The sequence below is a fragment of the Opisthocomus hoazin genome, chromosome 1, assembly GCF_030867145.1.
Source record: "Opisthocomus hoazin isolate bOpiHoa1 chromosome 1, bOpiHoa1.hap1, whole genome shotgun sequence".
Taxonomy (NCBI): Eukaryota; Metazoa; Chordata; class Aves; order Opisthocomiformes; family Opisthocomidae; genus Opisthocomus; species Opisthocomus hoazin.
Genome location: NC_134414.1, coordinates 63,839,891 through 63,859,270, shown reverse-complemented (window position 1 = coordinate 63,859,270; position 19,380 = coordinate 63,839,891). Strand labels below are relative to the sequence as shown.

The window sequence follows — 19,380 nt, the reverse complement described above, 5'->3', positions numbered from 1 at the left end:
GCTCCCATCACCCCGTTCCCGTATTTGGACTGAAAGCTGTTGGCAGCACGTACCCTCTCTCGGTTTCAATTAAATGTGAACCTTCTAGGGTCAAAGCATCCCTTTATATGTGGAAACAGGAGGAATGTAATCCTACTAAAAATTAAACCAAACCCAGTAAGTTTTAAGTAAGCACATATATATAGAAAAATTATGCATATATGTGTGCATATCTATAAACACATAATAGTGTGTGTTTGTTCTTATTGCTCTCCTAATAAATATGCATCACACTCATTTATATAACATACTTTTTACTACGGCTACCCAGTTAAAGAAAGCTAGTCTCACCTAGTTCTTTCTTGTGGAAGAACACAGACAAGAAATTCATTGCACTTACGTACCAAAACCCCCTACTAGTTCAAATGAACACTGTGTGTTCATTTATCCTCAGACGGATGCCGTTCCCCTACAACATGAGAGCTGTACCTCGGAGTGCTTTCAAACTTCAGCGCCTTGCAAACTGCGTATACGCTCCAAATACACACGTCCTTGAGAGATGGGAGTCTTTGAATATAGACCTTTAATTTTCTTCAACAAACTCTTAGCTCCAGTTAAATTCATCAGATCAATACATATATATTCGCACTCACTCTCTGTATATGTACATATGTATACACACATACATATGCACGTACACATATATGTATATATATATGCATACACAAACAGGAGAGGCAAAGACGTTGCCATTTGCCTAGTACCTTGCAACATGTTTTGCTTGTTTGTTCTTCTGTTTCAGAGAAAAATAACGAGACCTCTTCTCCACCGCACGTTCACCAAGGCACCGACAAGCGCCAGACAGCACCGGGCCGTCTGCGGACCAGCGGCGCCAGTCCGTGTGCTCACGTCAGCAGCAGGCAACCGTTAACGCTGGCTTTGGGAGAGGAAAACGGTTTTGGTAGGTACGCAGCCCAATCATTCTGCACCTTAGCAAGAAGTTAAGGCTTGAGAACCTGGTGGCTTCTCAGGCAGGTTTCCACAAATACAAACCTCGCTGTGGGTGTATTTCAAAGTATTGCATAACCGTCTAGGAAAGTCCCCAATAAATTACTCCGATGTTGTCTCAAAAGACAACATTCCCAGTCTAGCAGAGAAATTTTAACAGCAGCAACTACTTTTATTTCAAAATACTGAATGTGGGCTTTATTAAAACCAGTGTGAATGTCCTAGGGACTCAAAATCCTCTCCGTAGAAAAGTATTCTGTGTTCTCTCACTGCCTGAAAAGCATTCTTGGGTCACACACAAAACAGAAACTGTGCGATGAGATATTAAAAACCGTATTGGACAAACACTGCATAGGCTGTGAAGAACACGCTCCTGGAATTCCCAGAAATGGTCCATGAAAGTTTCACTATCAAGTGGAAACCGATTTTCCAGCTCTAATGTGTGAATCTTTCTTCTATGGCTCTTGCACGAAACAGGAACTGTGTTCAGTGGCACCCGAGACCCCTCCTTTTACCACTTCTTTTTTTTTTTAAGTTGGAAATCATAACCCTGGAAGCATTTTGGGCACAAACTGTTCCCACAGATGTCAAGGGGAGTTTTCAACTGACATCACCAAGACCTGAATTTTACCCCTTATGTTTGACCACGTTTTGCGAAATGCCTGGCAAAATGGGGTTTTCCACACAGCTGTGACATTTGGATAGCCCTTGTATAGTTAATACTAAGAAAGGATTTAGACCTGGGGAATACCCACTTACATGTCCCGGGTGCTACTCAACAGGTTTCAAAATTCCAAGGAATAAATGCTCTTTGGGCTTGTCCCCAGAGCAGGGCAATGTCTGAAAGGGCACAGGTCCCGTTTAATTTACCATGGACTAGGTGGACCTTTATTTCCTACATATAAAATTTGACTTCTGAAGTAATTCACTAGTCTTTATTGCCACTTTTGATAAAATATTTGTGAAGGAAGAATCTGGATGTTTCAAAATTAAAACCTGTCCTTGTTTCAAAACATTTAGCTAGTTTACATATTGTTGAAGGGCTTTTCTTCTTCCATTTGCCCTTTCCTTTGTAAGTCAGGTTTCCAAAGCTCTCTGGGCACAGAAACATCCCTAGCCTACACACATGGAGAGCCACTCAACACAAACAAAACCTTGCAATTAAAAAGCAGATTTTGCCTAAATAATGTGATCATAAAGGCAAGCCAAACCCTGAAGGAGGATAATCAAAGCTGAGGAAAACACATTGGCATTCCAAAACCCCCTTATTTCAGCCACTGGAAAATACTGAAAAATACATACAGGACATTGACTTTATTAAAAATTGTCACGTGCTGAAAGCTGCACAAATTTGATGTCATTTCTGGATAAGGACTTGTATGCGCAAAGGACTTTTTTCAGTTTTATCAGTCAGTTAAAAAAAAAAGAAAGAAGAAAGGTATCTCCCTAAACCTTGTCCTGTAATTTCCCAGTGTATTTTCCAGGCCAAGTGAGACTGCACAGGTCTGTACTTTGGTACACACATGTTCATTTGGATGTTCAAAACATCCTTCTCTCTCCTGTATTCTTTCACTTCCTCCCCTTTGCACTTGCAATTGCCTTTGTTATGCTTCTGATGACCTCTATCTTATTCTTTATGTATGTATTAAATATGCCTGTGTGTATATAAATAGACACAATGTACTAACAAAAGTACATACAGAAACACACATTAAATGCTTGAGATACATTGGCTTCACGGAGTCACAGTTTGGAATCTTGTACCTCTTCAGGTTTCGTTTATATCGATGTTCACCTTTCTCCAGCCCACCTCCTGAAACTCCTCAGGTGCTAATACTGAGCGCTTCTGAGAGCCAAGCCAAGTAAGTTTATTTATCAATCTAAACTTCAAAACCAATATTGTACTACCTCGGCATTAGCGTCCTGTTACCTCCTGTGTTAGCCTTATCACCCTTAAGGTTAATATTCCCATCTATGATCAACAGTTAAGTTGCTTCAGACAGTTAGGATTCAGCAAATGCAGGGTCATCCACATCTTTGACAGTAGAAAACTAGAACTATAGATAGAAAAGTTAGCTTTTTATAATTTTCTTTAAGACACTATGTAGCCAGCCCAAAAAATGAAACCAGCACGTGGGACACTGAGCATACGCCCATGGTTACAGAAGCCTGTCTGAGTTAGACAGGGAAGTCCTTCACATCATTTCAATTCTGATCTTTCCGCATCATTCCGTTCACCTTTATTGCTTCCAGTGAGTAACTTCATGACCTGTATCTGAATAGCAATTTACTCAGTTTGCAAAATTTAAATTTGCAGTGGTCACTTACCATAGCTTGCAATACGCACGTGAATTTTCTCGCATCCTATCTATGTATTATGTGCTGAGTGACAACTTTTATTTAAAAAGGAATTCAAGAGAGAAAATATTACAGGCATTGATAAAATGTTAAGAATGACACAGTAGTCCCATAACCCTTTACTGAGTTGAAAATGAAGTGATCTTCAAACTTCTTATTACTGTAATAAAAAAATCAAGTACTGTAAAATAACATGTAAGCTAGAGAACTTAAGACTGGTAAATGAAGAAAATATGATTTTTCCTGATAGGTAAATCTAGTTGTTGTGGTTGTTGGAGCTTCTTTTGCTAGTCATTAAGTCTGATAACATGTCTAACAAGGATTTACAAGAAAAAACCCCACCTACTTTATTTAAAAAATAAATTTAGGTGATATCCAGTAATAAGTAGAAACTAAAGTTACTCTGAAAAGGATAACCAGACTAGAAACCACCAAGTGATCCGAAGGCTTGGGAACAGTTCACGTCATTCATTAGCATCACTTTGAGTCACCAGTCATGTGGAGCCAGCTTCTCCCTTTCTGACGCTCTTGCGGGGACGACCGGGACGACCGTCGTGTGTCTGTCCAGCAGGTGGCTTTGATCCTCTCTCAGACGTGAACAAACCCATTGAGTGAAGTTCCTTCACACGGAAAACCATCAGTGCTGCAGCAGAAAATTAGTGGCTACGTTTAAGTCATTATTTGAAGCCCTCAGAGCTTCTAGAGCATCTCCCCTGGAAAATCCCATTTCCATAAGTCGTGCAACCTGGAAAAGAAATAACACCGCTTTAACACTAGAGTTTTATTCACACTGTGTGCGCGTTAGTCTTGTTAACAGTGTCAGAAATCACTTTTCCATTGATCAGGCTGTTCAAAAGCTTACCTTTCCAGAGAGTTGGACTTGATGATCTTGAACATCTTTTTCAGCCTAAATGATTCTATGATTCTATGGCTATGCACCACCACTAAGATGCATCTGGGACAGCATGCTTGAAAATGTTGCCACAGAAATGACTGCTTTCTGATACTTTATTTGAAACCAACCGTTTGCTGAAAATGCCACACCTGTATCTTCCTAGCTGGTCCAGTTTTGAAAGAAGAGTAAAACAGTAAGTATGGCACCACACAGGACAACCACAGTCTGACCTTGGGGCTTTCTCCTCTCGACGCAAACAGGACCTCAAGAACCCTACACTGACCAAAATATGGAATTTTACAGAAGATGCAAAATCCTGTCCAGACATCCTTCTCCGGAGGGCATTAAAAATCTCAAAACTATTCGTTCGTGGTGGTTTTAAAAATAAACCTGAAAGCCCTAAAACAGAGGCAGTACAATATTTAAATGGATTCAGCAAAATTCTTGGAAGGATTCTACGTATTCTCAAACCAGTGTAAGTCAATGACATTTGATGGAAGAATTACCTGGAAAAGGGCACATTAAGACAGTGATTTGGGTAATCAATAACCACCTGACCATCCCTCTTTATAATATCATGTACTCGACACCTAATCTTTTTGCTCTGTGCTGACAGATATTCAAATTACCACACGTAAAAAGCAATGTATGTATAACCAAACTTAATTTGTGGTTAAATTCCAATCTAAAGTACATTTAAAATCTACAATTCTCAATTAGGTATGACTGAAAGTCACAATATAACTCATTGATTTTTATAGTTAATCTTCCAGAGAGGGGAAAAACAAGGGGGGTGGGGGGGACACAGGGAGCAGCATGTAAAATTACGTGTGGCCACCGGCAGCATAAAGCATTCCCCATCCTGCTCCAAATGGCCTCGTGACCAGACACCACAGCTCCGGAACGTGGAAGTCCTGGGCTACAGGAGCTGCCTGAGAGCTACGGCTGCTCCACTTCTGCTTGCACAGAGTCTGCAGCAGCAGCAGACTGAAGCTGAGCATGAACGTAACGGAGGGCATTTACATCTTGGGAGGAATCTTCCCAGGGTGCAAGAGCAATGTGCAGCACCAGTATTGAAAACACTTCAAATGCCTTTTAAAAGAAAGGTGCCTTTAAAAGCAACCTCCCCGTCCTCTAAGACACCTCCAGAACTTTCAGTATTTTTAATCTTCTCCGCTTTGGTGGCTTACTGCGAAATACACTACTCCAAGTATGCCCAGAGGTGGGGGCCCTCCTTCTCTCAATCTAAATACGCTGTTACAAAATGTTCGAAAACATCTGTCTTGTTTGTGAGAATATCAAATACATCACCGACCATTTTTGTGCCTTTCTTCCTTCTCCCCCCTTACAACCCAACGTCGGTTTCTCACCTTCTTGTAGAGAGAGAAATGAATTGTTACTTTCAACACCTCTGCAACAACAGTGTAACTTCAAACTGGATTTCATAACTCGCAACTTTCTAAAGTTTCCACGGATTCTTCATCTAACATTGTGCTTTTTATGAGAAAATGGGCAGGCAGTGGAATAAAAGCTAACCACAGAAACACATTTCAGAAGAAAGGTTTTTACCACAGTTGCCATGAATTCTAACCTTCAGAAGCGGTGGATGGAATTGCAATGCTCCCATTTACAGAAATACCCAGCGAGCATCACAGGGAATAGATTCTAACAACAAAAAGCTCTTTTCATCTGAGTATATTTTAACCACAGGAACCGAATCCAGCTCCAGGAAACAGAGATGTATGCCGGTAAGGGTAACTTAAGGTGCTAACAAACCCACAAGAAATGCACAGATTTTTGCACCAAAGGCATTGCAAACGCTTGCAAATTTTAATCTGAAGAACAGAAGAAAACCTTGCATTTCTGCCACTCCAACACAACTTGTGCAATTATTAGTATGGTCCTGAGAAATCAAAGGTGCTTACATTACTTTTTTCTTAGCAGGGTAACTAGACAGCATCGCAAATGACAGCATTCAGGTGAGCTCTACAACTTCAATGCACGAGAAAATAAAAGCATATATTGCTTTCATAAACCTGAGCCTAAAGGCTTCGGCTAAGAATCCATCGTAAGTCAGACTAATAACTATTTCATTAGTTCCAACCCAACAATAGAAGTTCCCACGAGCAGAATTTGTCAATAAAAACAAATAAACAAACTAACCCAGCAGGGAAATCTTTTGGTCCATCCCATACCTGGCACTGAGTAGACTTCAGGCCACCCAAAACTAAGTTTCTGTGTTTTGTCTCAGAAGGTGTTCTTTGCTGTGGGCTTTTTTTTTTTTTTTTTTTTTGCCTTTTTGGATGCAGCCCAGCAGGTTTGCAGTCAAAAGCACCAGTAGAGTTACAGTTTTGAACATTTTGAACATAATCTGACATTCAATCAAAACTAGAAATCAGATGATAGCAAAGATTTCTGTTTGGGACAATCTCATTTTAAGCTAACTAGAAATGACAGTGTGGTGCTAGTAAGTGTTGATTTATCTTCCTAAAAAAGGACAAAGGGAAAGAAAAAGTCTCCCTTGAAACCTATTCTTGTTCCAGGGCAGCAGAAAGGTTTGACTATAAAATGGCCAATGCAGCTAACTGCAGACAGGCTACAACATGGACAAATTGATTGCATGCAATAAATCCTGAATTCGGGAACAAGACTAATATTAAATTCTTAAACTTCCAAGTAAATCATCCTCTCTTCAGAGGATGTCAACAAAAGTCTAAAAGTCTAAATAAATACAGTAAGTCTAAATCTATACTTGGTAGAAAAGACACAAACTTTCTCTGTGGTATCGGTACGTGAAATCAGCCAATGCCATCGCTGAGGGAAACATCCAAGTTTTAGACCAAGCATGTGTTGCAGTCCAAAGCTGGCGTAACATTCTTATTCCCAAAAAATTACACGACCAAATTGGAAACTTCAGCTGGAGACCTCAGTGAAGGAAAACTTGCCCGTCTACAAGACAAATAATTAAATCTCTTTGTCATGCTTCCTTCTCTGAAACATTTATCAGATTTGAATAGTCCCCACTAGTGAAACTGTCTCATCTTTCAATACAAAAGAGAAAGTTACACATAAAAGCAGAAACTCCCAAGTTGATTTATAACTCTGGTTTGGATGGCAATGACAATTTGCTGTCTTTGTATTGTGGCCATTATCTGATACTCTAATTTGTGCTGCTACAGAGAAACTGCGTCAACAGATGATAAAACATCAGTAGAGGTAATTCTTAACCAGTGTTTTAACGCCACTTTAAAACCGAAAAATGTTTACCTGCTCTTCAGAAACCTCAGTAGGTGGAGGTGTGTCTTGTTCAGACGGGCGATGATCTTGATAATTCGCATTATGTCTGTGACGTAAAGGAGGAAACAGTCTATTCCAGTTAATCATCCCACCCTGAAAACAGACACTGCTGTCAGTCTTTGCAAAAAGAACTACAGATATTTTCAAACAAAAAGATCATCCATCCCACATAATATGACAGGCAAACATTTGCCATTTGCATAAAATACTTTATTTTAAACTACAAAAACAGCTGCAGTCTCTTATGAAGTAAAATTTTGGACTCGTTACTGCTTTACTAGTTATTAGAAGCAATCACTGTAAATTCAGGAAGAGTGCTAACAGAAGGAGGAAAGGATATTTCGCATCCATTGTGAAAGATCTGGTTACTACAGTGCTAGATTTTGGAGGCTGAAGGCTCTGCTCTCTTTGCCAACAGGGATTTGCCTGGCAAGAGATGCCACAGCGGGTCCTGCAAGTGCTTTGCAAGACCGCCACTGGAGTTAACCAGGGAAAAAGAGTGCAAGAAATAAGTAGGGGGGGAAAAGGAAAAATGGATTCTCAGTGCATCAGCAAAACCACGTTAGGAAACTCAGAACAAGCCCAGCCTTCAGGATACCTGGGATTTCCATGCGAGCGATTACTTCTGCGACACCAATCTGACTGCGGCAGACACACCGCCCACCTCACCTAACTTCCGTGTATTAAATACCATTGCAAAATCTGGCCGCCTTCTAGTGCCAAAGCATTTTGTAACTCCATAGTAATAATACAAATACAGCAGTAACATATGTATTGTGTAAATCACAGAACTGAAACTTTCTTTTAACAACCAAGCTTCAAATCTTGTAATAGTAAGAGTTTCAGGATATAAAGTGCAAATACTAAAGAACAAGTTTTGTAATTGTCCAGAAATAATTAGTCCTCATTTGTTAGCTTCAACAAACATTTTTTAAGGTATTTTGTGTCACACCATGGTACCACGGGCCCTGCAAGCGGGGAAGAAGAGCAAACTCCAAATCTCTTTTCTATATAATTTGTTAAAACATCTTTTGCAGTTTGTGTTGCCCTTTTCCTCCTCCCCTGCTTCCCCCTGTTACTATGGAGAAGATCCCCCTCCCTCTCTGTATATATAGGACATGGACTTCCTTCCTCTAGTTGCTCTATTTTAGTTCTATACTGTTTTTTCTCAGAAGACCTTCCTCTTAAGAGAGTTTTTTCTTTCCTCTCTCAGCGAGGGCTCTTCCTGCCTTTATGTACCCCTAGAGCATTAAATGCTCTCTGCTCAACCAGATCAGCAGCAACTAAACCTGCTCCTAGACAAAAAAACCCACCAAACTCATTTATTTTGTTTTCGTGCCCTTTCCTTTGTTTTCTTCCTTTCTCTCCAGCGGAGACCCAACCAGCCCAGACACCACAGGGGGCACTGCAATATAGCACACTTAAAAAAGCATTTGGGGAGTCAGGAGATTTGAAACACCAGCTTGTAAAGTGTTCCAGCCCCTTCCATACTATAAGAACATTTTCCCCTGTGAAGATGTGCAATAGCAAGAAGTCATCACTGGTTTTCAACACATAGTTTCCACTGTTAGTGATTTTGATTTTAAAAAATTATTATGTATCTACATTTCTATTTTGCATACTGTGTAAAATATTTGCTTAAAAGTCATGAGGTTTTAACCAAAGGATTCTGCACAAGTCTTGCGTTAGCCAAACAACGTAGTGTAGTAAAAAGGAGAACCGGCTTGCAGTTTAAACCCAGAGAGGGATTTCAGACCTTCTACCGACACCACTGCACCACTCCATGGTCTTGGAAAATCACATGCCCTGTACTTCCCCATCTATAATTTCCCCTAACTCAGAATTATGTTGAGTTTTAGTTCATTAACTTTGAATTTCTGAAAGTCTACCAAGCTCTATAGTTCAGCAAGAACACTGCACTAATGCTGCTTTGCCTGTTTTTCTTCTTTTGAAAAGACCTGAGGAGGAGAAAATAATTCACATTAATTTGGTGAACTGCAGAATGCCAACAGGACTGTGAGGCACCAGAAGTCATACAGAATAATACATGTGAAATACAAAATCTACAAGAAATGTATTAACTTAGCAGCACTCCGATGTATCTGAAGACTGAAATAAACCTACCTTTCCAGCTGTGCCCTGAGCTTCAGCACTGAGCTGCCTGTTCCAGTTTGGTTTTGCATCCTCCCTGTCCTGTGTGCTGCTGCTTAACGCTACAGACTTGTCTACTTCCTTACCCTAAACTTACAATGCATTTTAAATCAATGCATATGGAATTCATTATTTTCAAGTAAAAACTGCAGATTCCTTATAAAGGTAGCTATTTAGTTCTGAAGGTTTACAGCAGATACCTTGATAAACTACAGATGTGGACTTATGTATTCAGAAGAGTTCCACGTGAACCCTTTCCTAGAAATACCAGACTAGACAAATTAGATCAAAATAGTTGTGAAAAGATCTTTTTTCAGTTGCCCTCAGAATATTTCAGTTGTGGAAACTGTGACAAACATAACCCATCAGTTCTTAACTACAATTAAGGAGGTAAGAACATTTAACATACAACAAGAAGAAGTATTAAAGGCTGAAACTCTTAATGGTATGTGAATGCTGATATTTAGCATTAATCCCAACATTATGGTCCACTTATCTGTGTATTACTTTATAAACTGCACCAAAACCAGGCATGTTAGGCTTCTTTATCCTAACTGGAAGAAAACTGTTTCCCCTCACAGGCTTGCCACTAATTACACAATGGACATGCACAAAGTCAGGCTCAAAAGAGCAGAGATTCAGGGAAATGCAGCAGGAACTATGGGACTGGTACTGTGGCCAATCTCATAGAGTAAAGGTAAGGAAAAATTAGGAAATGCAGCTAATGTCTTAGATCCATAGAAGATGGAGATTGAGACTATGGATTTCCAGTGTGGATGGTAACGGTGTAAAGACTTTCAGACAACCTTAATTATCACAGCAGAAATACATGGAAATATATGAATTTAAATTTGACCCAAAGCAAAGAGCAAAAAATGTCTTTAATTAAATAAATATCACAAATTCCAGTTAAAAAATGAAGAAGACTTCCAGACCAATATTCCGCCTTGCTTCACAGAAATTATTTGGCAGACCTCCCCTTCACAATTTTATGATGATTTCTGTGTTACAGTGGTTTTTGACCATGCTAACACACTTACTCTGCAAGAAGCCAGGAAGATTCCACACAAAGATAATCAATCTGATGAATTTATTGAAGTGATGCTTCTAAACCATCTGAGAGTCCCTACTGGGGGATCAACAAACAGTATTCATGCGTTTCACAAGGTACTTGAGCCCTGGTACCAGCACCCAACAACATAGATGAGCTCACACCCATTTCCTTGCCCTCCACAGGAGCCTTGTCTCAGATCACAGAGCTCTCTGGAGTGGTCCAAAACAGAGGCAGAAAAGGAGCTAATAATTAAGCAATGAGGATGATCAAGGGTCCAGTATGTAAGCTCCTTTCCTGAGCAGCACCTTCAGTGACAAGTGTCTGCCAGTCTAATCCATTTAATGAAATCCAGGCAGTTCTGTGGTTCTGGTTTGTCAGTTTGTTATAAAATTAACTAAGTTTAATACTAAATGGTTTGGGGGCTGGGACTTAACACGTGTCAGGACTAGGTCGGGAGGATGCGTTAAACCTCTTACATCCAGAGCCAGTTTCCACAGCTGACAGACTCAGGCTATCTTGCACTGAGATTACCTCAGGTGACATTTTCCTTTGTCCTGAATCTTAGGTGTCGGGGAGCAGCAAGTGCAGGTGCTGCTCCAAGAGGAAAGGCAAGCTGAGAGCCAAGGGTGACAACAAGGCAAGCAGAGGCAGCGGCCTCACTGAAGCGTGCTGTGTTCCTACAGCATCTAAGTGAGAAGAGCAAAGCAGTGGCAGTAACCACGGTCAGCCAAAAGTCCGGATCGCCAGGCCGGTGTAAGATCAAGCCTAGAAGTCAAGTCAGTGGGTCAGGAGCAGAGAGGGAGATACATTGGTTGGCACAAGTGTATCCACAAAGCTAAGCAAGGACCAAGGGCAAGGACCTGAACTTAAAAGCAACGCCCAGTCAAAGTGGGTGAGGCCCCAATGAGGCTTCTCACAGGTGTTTCTAACCACAGCTCTTTCTCACACAAGAAAGACTTGGCTACTCCAAGGCTGAAGAGCTGTACTGTACCAGAGCTGGCCCTCAGCACAGGTAGCCAAAGCCCTGGAGAGCCTGCTGGTGCACTCGGGGACATGGCACAGACCAACGCCTTCCGCCATTCAGTGCTCTGGACAGTAGCCACTTGTCACATTATCTACGCAAAGGCAAGATTTCTTGTTCATGTCTGCTTCCTTACTCCAGTTTTTCTATGTCCAATTGCGTGAAAGCTGCAAGATTTACTACAGGAAAATCAGGTGGGTTTTTTTGCGTATTTAATTCCTCCATTGCTTTGTCTGTGCTGCAGGATGAAAGGCTCGAGGAGGCCTTCTCTGCTTACGGCATGAAAACAGCACCAAGCTCACTGTAGTCAAAAGGCTGAAGGTTCCCAACAACTCGCATGCACTGGTCCCGGTCCCTGCAGTGGGATGCCGTGAAAAACTTCTAGCCTCCATTGCCAGCTGCCACACTCGTTTTCATGGCGTTCATCAGAAACTGTTTCGGAAGTCCTGACTGCTGCACTATGAGAGACAAGCACTGAAAAATTCAGCCTACAGACTATCGTTCATAAACATGCTTTGTATAAATTAGAGACTGGGCCCTTATTTCTGTTCGCAACATAGTCTTCCACACGTCATCAGGCAAAACACTTGACAAAAAGACTGCTTCATTAATTAGTGGACTACAAGGGTGATAGACACACCTAAGAAAGGCCTATAAGCCTTTCTTCCTCCCTTACTCCTAAGTTTGTAATTTTTTAGTGAAAGAAAAACTCAGTTTCCTTTGGTTTTAGCAGTGCAAAGACTAGGTGAATTGGTTGATTGTAAATTCTTTGTTACCACCTGATGGGAGACAAACATACCAAGGAGACCATTTTATTGGTCTCTGATAAATCACTACTAGAAATGGATTAGGAGAACACCAGTGATGTCGGAACTTCTGTCACAGGAAGACGACAAACCAGTCAGAAGTCTAGATGACCAAGAATGAGATTTAAGAACGGACTGGATTTAGGGAATGGGAAAATGGCAGCTCTTCATTGCAGAAAAGGTTGTAAGGAAATGCCACATTGCTGACTTCTTCTTGGATAGCTGCCAAGGCTTTACGTACTGAAGTTGTGCCTTATGAGGTCACATCCTTGATGTCTTTTTTTGTTTTGCTTTGTTTTTTATGGTGTCTGGGACAATACTGTTTGCAAGGAAAGGAGCATCCTCCCTTCCTACAGAATAAGGAAGAGATATCTAGAGCTAGCAAATGTCTCTGATGGTACAGCCTGCTAAAACCCCAGTTATGTAATTTCTTTTCACATCGTCTCCTTCCTTTCTTTTTGAAAAGGCAGCTCTACCTGTTTCCCATATACATACCTGTGCCATGGCATATTTTGTAAAAGCACTTCTTATGCAAAGCTTGACAATTTAAAATGTTGTATTATGGACAATTAACAAATATCCAGGTAAGAAGCTGTCACACCTCCACATATTTTGATTAATTTCAAAAGAAATGAAAAAAAAATGCTTTATGAAAGTCCTCTCGAAAGAGATGCATGTGGTTAAGATATTTTGATAATGTTATCTCATATATATGGTTAATGCCAACTCGCCATCTGTTTGCACAAACAGGAAGCACCTCCTGATATCTGTCCTGTTCACCTTTTCTTAACATAACAACCACAGCGAAAGAAAAAAAAAAAAAGGAAATTGCTCTGCATTTCATTTTTTAAAGTAAATTTTTAAAGTTTTCTACTCTGCATAGGAGCCATTACTTGGCACAGACACAAATATTGTCTTACTTCTTTCATATAAAGCTTAATTTAAAAAAATGTACCAAAAGCAAGAAACACTTACTTGCTTTTCAGACATAGATTTTTCTACAAATTATTGACTCCAAAGTACATATACTGATCATACAAACAAAGAAGAAGCATAGCCACAAATGACACAACGATACCTGCTGCCCTGAACACTGTGTAAGAAAGAGCAATGGCAATGGTGAAATTTCCAGTAGACTTCTTTAAATGTCTAGCCTGCCTCTTTTTGCTAGGACAAAACTTTTCTGGTTTTTTTGGTTGTTTGTTTCCGCCCCCCCCCCGTTTTTTTACGTTATTAACTTCCTTCTTTTGAAAGGGGGTAGAAATATTACTGTATTAGTGTTCTGAGCATCATTCTGAGCATCATGAGACTTATTCAAATGTCTAGCCTGCCTCTTTTTGTGAGGACAAAACTTTTCTTTTTTTTTTTTTTTCTTCCCTTTTTTATGTTAATAACTTCCTTCTTTTGAAAGGGGGTAGAAATATAACTGTATCAGCGTTCTGAGGATCATTCTTAATGATAGAATTTTTCACCAAGGAAAGCACTCCAGCAATTTCTAATGATATTTCAGTTTCCTCTGGAAATTTATCCTACTGAAAAGCCTCTTCAGCCAAGAAGCTCTGTCTCCAACTCTCAGTTGCTGCATCCTGAACTTTGATGCCTGCATTGTCCTGGAGGAGCTCATGTGTCACAGAAGTTCAGAAATCCACATGTGGTCTTTTCTGAAGCCTGATCGGCAATTTCCTTTAAAATCTAGGAGGAACACCTGAATCTGGCCTCTGAAGCTGCCTGAAAGACAATGGAAGGGATTTCAGCACAGGCACGATGCCTCCATCGTAGCAGAAGCCAGAAATGCCAACGGGCATGCACATCTGCTGCTTGGAGGCAAGGTGGGAATGGCTGCTTCTGCTACCGCATTCAAGTGAGGTGCAGAGAGTTGTGAATACTTCCTTGCGTACTCGTGCATGCCCAAGCACTTGGCCTTGTAGACCACTACTTGTCACACATGGCAGGGAGGGGTGCTGTTATTTGACTCAGACACACGACCAGCTGGCAGTAAGTGAAGAGCTGCGTAGGTACTTCCAGAAACTGGTGTTTAGCTCAGAACACTGAAAATCGTTCTTGTGTTTGGCATTCAACACTTGCTGAGCGAGATAATCGGTTGGGGGGGGGGGGCAGTCCAGCAAGTCAAATGCTGAAGGCAAGTCCACCGGCACAAACACGGAGTCTGTACTTAAGCAAATGATGTTAGCTCTGTTTTAGATGTTTTACACAAAACAGACACTGTTCTAATCCTCACTGCACGGCTCACTGGATGTTGACTGGTGACAGCGGACTGTTCTTTAACCATGACGATTAGACAGATAATCCCTCATTCACCTCCTGTGCACAAACCTTTTCAAAGAGTAATAAGGAATAAGTAGAGGCCAAAACCAAAGTGAGAAATCAGAGTTCCAAAATTGTTTTGATTTGACAAGCTGAGATCACAAACACTAGGCACAAAGAAAACTCAAACCCAAATTCTCCAACATACTAGCACAAACTCATACTTGAGTATATAAAGGGCTAGTCTAAAATGACGTAGGGAACAAAACAGATTAGCATCCCATTTTAGGATGTAAAGATTCAAGTTGTTCTCTCTTACGTTGCAAATCAGAGGGGCTTCCATTTGTTGTCACCCCAAAATCATCATACAAGGTACCATACTTGCAACACTGTTTGGAGAAACTTTCATACCTACTGTGCATCTGAAGGTAGTGCATTAAGGAACAATCAGTGAAACCAGCCTGCAGTTGTTACGTGCCAATATCAGAAAACCTGAATACTAAGATGGACCACTTGCTATCTGAACTACATGCTTCTTGTTTACTACATGCTATGGAAGATGACACTAGGAAGAAGAAATGGCCCATCCAGACTTCCTCAGCGCAGACTGGAAGGACAAGAGAAGCAGCCCTGGAATCCAGTAACCGACCAGCCTCCACACCGGATGCCTTATTTGCCCTACGTTCGAAGCTAGAAAGGAAGGGACAGGTACAACTGAAAAGAAACTTGCCTTCTGTAAACAGGAATTGAACAGACAACAGAGAATTAAACACCCTGGAAATGCTTGGGGAGATTTGTACTCCAGGAGATTTTTTATAGGGAACTGTCTCAAGTTAAATTGTCAGAGGAAGATAATATAGAACAAGCACACAGGAGAATAAACACAGTTCATTTATCAAAAAATTATTTGCTTTGAAATAAAACAGTATTTTGCTTTAGGAAGTTGTCCAACGACTGTATCAACCACTGCTTCTCTAGGAAAACTGATTACAGATATTAAACCAAATTCAAAGGCTATAGCTCAAAAGCCCAGACAGAAAGATAATTTCATAATCCCAGTCCATGAAAAAAATGATTTTTTAAATTTCATTTCAAAGAGACAATTAGCCTTGTGAGCTGTTAATAAGACATATTCAGCTTATTCTCGTAGTACTACTAGTGCCTGACAGCTCATGGAATTGCCAAATTCCATGAAAAAGAAAGAAAAATAAAGTGGTAGTCTGCAGAGGAAATAGTCATAAACTGTTCATTACCTGGATCAGCACCCTGGAAATTCAGTATTTTTAATTTCATACCTAGAATTCCTGAAAAAAGTTATTCAGAAAAAGAAAACAGAAATATCTCAATAGCAGTGGGTTATCAACTGCTGCAAATGTGTTACTGAAATGAAACAATAAAAACCCAGAGTTCACACATACCAACATCAGCAGTATATGCAGTTTTTATACTCAACAACCTCTAAGAGTAAAGCTCCCCTTTTGAAATAAAACCAGGCTTATTCTCAACATAAACAAAACATTATTAAACAATTACAGAGAATAATCAAGATTTGAAAATGCCAGAAGAGTGCCAAAAAGCAAAGGATGAGTTAAAGACTCATTGAGGTCTGCAGAAGATACTGTTTTCTCTATCAAAACAGAAGCTGTCTGTGATTTCAAAAAAAGACTTGGGGTGTGTCCACACACCTACATCGGCATGCAGAGGAAAGGGACAATGAAGGAATACTGAGTCTAAATGTAGCCACAATGATTATTGCTGCAGCATACATGCATCATTCATGGACTGAAATAAACCCATAAATCAGTTCTTAGTTAACAGAATTATTTAAAAACATGATGTCGAATCTTGTACACACACGTCAGTAGTCTGAGCTCAAAAAACTTTTTTATCCTATTGGTACCCTATGTGTAGTTGTCTTTGAAGTTTATGGCAAGGTTGTTAAAGGCTGTTTCTATTCAATTATGTCACAAAATCCCAAAGTAGCTTTATGTAACACAGACTAGTTGGAATGGAAACCTGATTAGAGAAAAAGACTTTGTGTAACGCTTGGCTGAACATCTCACCTGTTTATTCAGGTAAAGCAGCCTGGTAGATTCCTTCCAGACAATAATATGTACGTCTGTGGAACAATACAAACAAACTGCTTCCATCCAAAGTCCTGGCCGTGAGAGCAAGAGTTTATATGGACCTGGCAATGTATAAAGGTTGCAGAAGGTTTTCAGGGTTCCAAATGTCAAACTTCCAAAGTTATTCAAGAAGACTTTGCCAAAGTGGCCGGTGGGAAAGCTAAAGAACATGCTCAGGTCTGGTTCTTACAGTTCTTTGAGAAGGCAGAAATTGATTGTCCAGGAGTATATTCACTGATGGATTTTTTCCTACCATCGTGAATGAGGATAACATTCCTGAGGAGGAACTCTCGTGCCAGGAAAGTCTTCGCTCCATTAATCTATTTTTTCCCAAGGTCAAGAGTTTACTGCTTAGATATAACCAGTAGGTAAATCAGCAATCTAGCCTCACAGTCCTTAGTTGACAAAATGTGAAACTTGCACATTTCTCAGGATATGAGACTCCCCAAAACAATAAAGACACTCAGTGTGCCTACCCACAGAGCATCTCTCCAGTGTCCCAGGAGAAAGACGAACAAACAATTAGAGGAAGTCATATTGTTATAGAAGAATTCTGGTCTTTGAAAGCAGAAGAATCTCATATAGAGATGCCGTGTGATATGAATCAAAGGAGAGTTTGCCCTCACCGAAGAGTAATGGCAATTGGAATAGAAGAACAAAGAGACAGGAGGGAAAAGACAAAATAAGCTGAAAGTGGAGGAAGGGGCAGAAAAGAAGTAATGAAGATATTCATATATGGGTGTAGGCTTGTCACACGGTCTGAAGCAACCTGGTGAAAGTCTTTCCTGAGCCAAGAAACTTAAGAGAAACAAAGAAAGAGGCAACACAGTGTCTTTAACATACTCAGCACGAATGAAGGAATAAATGGTCTGTGGACACACACAGTGTTTTTTCAAGATTAAGGGACGGAGGTTCATACACCACCCCCCCTGAACGGGCACAGGGACGAGCGCTCAAAGGAGAAGTGGTATTTAGTTGCCAACAGAAGGTGCTGACCACCTTTTCTGCAACTTTCCACCACTTTCCAACATATCTGTCTTTAGTGACAACAGTGTTGTCAATAATACCTGGGCACAGACTCTTCCCTTCTCTATTTGCAATTTGGTTCTCTGCCAGCCTCCCTCCAAGTTTCTCAATAGGAAGCGAAAGTCAAGTTGACTCCCTGCTACCACACTGCTGCACCAATACAGCAGCGGCTTCCCTTTTCCCTTAGGGGCTTTCATTTGGGTTACAGAAAGATAAACTTTAGAAAAATGCTGGGAAATGAAGGAGATCAAGAAATAGAAAAGTCAGAAGAGGATGACCAAAATGTTCATCGATATTACAGTACTGAAAGGATAAAATAGCACGCAGAGACCTCAGCTGCATCTTGTCTGAATGAGAGAAAGGCAAGAGGCATCCATCCCTAAAATCCTATGAGCTTCACGATGCATCAGCAAATGACTGCTGGTGGTGAGACAGGATAGGAGGGAGCTTCCCCCAAAGTACAGAAGGACTTTGTACAGGAGTATGGGAAACAACGGAGATGAAGGGGAAGAGGTGATGAAAATGTGGGAGGAAAATGGCATACTGGGGAATGCAAATGCGAAAGCGATATGAAGGGGAAAAAGAGATCAGGTAATGGGAAAAAAAGAAAAATAAGATAAATTATTTAAATTAGAAAAGAGGATAGACAAAAGAGTGGGAAACAGAAAACTTTAGAAACTAAAGTTTTAAAAGCAGTAACAAAACAGCAAGCTGGTATTTTCTGAGGAATGAATACATATGGCACACATTTTATTCTACTGCCTCAAAAGGTGCATGGAGGTGATGTTCAGTAATTCTCCATTTGTGACAAGTTCATAATTTCTCAGGATTATCCACGGAACAAAAAAAAAGAACAGAAAGTCTTCAATATGCACACTACCATCTGTTTGAGGGCTGTATCCACAGCAAACAGAAACAAAGACAAAAATCAGTCACCACGTAACCACACTCCCCTGAGAAACTAGCAACATAAGATAATTTTTTCAGTTTCTAGCAACATATTCAGACACAGCACCACTGAACATTTAAGGGCTAAAATGAAGTACATCAAGTAATGAAATTGGTGGTTTATGTTCAAACTGTACCCCATACTCAACTGACTCCTCGAAGTTACGGGTGTCTGACAACCCAGTTCTCCCATGCACAGCTCTGTGCTTCAGGCTTCTCCAGACCACAACGTTTCAGCTAGAGAAAGGCTGAGAAAGGTAAAGCTCAAAGAGTTGCCAGCAAAGAAATTCTGGGGTGGTTTGTTTTTCTGGGTTTTTTTTTTGTAGGAAGCATCCAAAGTGAATTCTGCTTTGGATAAAAGAGCTCAGTGAACAGCAGAAAAAAAGAGAGAAAATAATTTACACCCCAGTATCTTGGAGGTACAGTAAAAATAACTTATGAGAAAT

The 19,380-nt window shown here is 40.4% G+C and overlaps 1 protein-coding gene across 1 annotated transcript in view; it reads right to left on the bottom strand.

Moving 5' to 3' along the window:
- Window positions 1-545: 545 nt before the first annotated feature.
- UBAC2 (UBA domain containing 2) overlaps window positions 546-19,380 on the bottom strand; it is a 109,460-nt gene continuing 90,625 nt past the window's right edge. The window contains exons 8-9 of the mRNA XM_075424178.1: window positions 7,508-7,630; window positions 546-4,090 (exon numbers count right to left, since the gene is read on the bottom strand). Of these exons, the coding sequence (XP_075280293.1) occupies window positions 3,983-4,090; window positions 7,508-7,630 (231 nt within the window). The 3' untranslated portion in view covers window positions 546-3,982. The remainder of the gene's footprint in view (window positions 4,091-7,507; window positions 7,631-19,380) is intronic.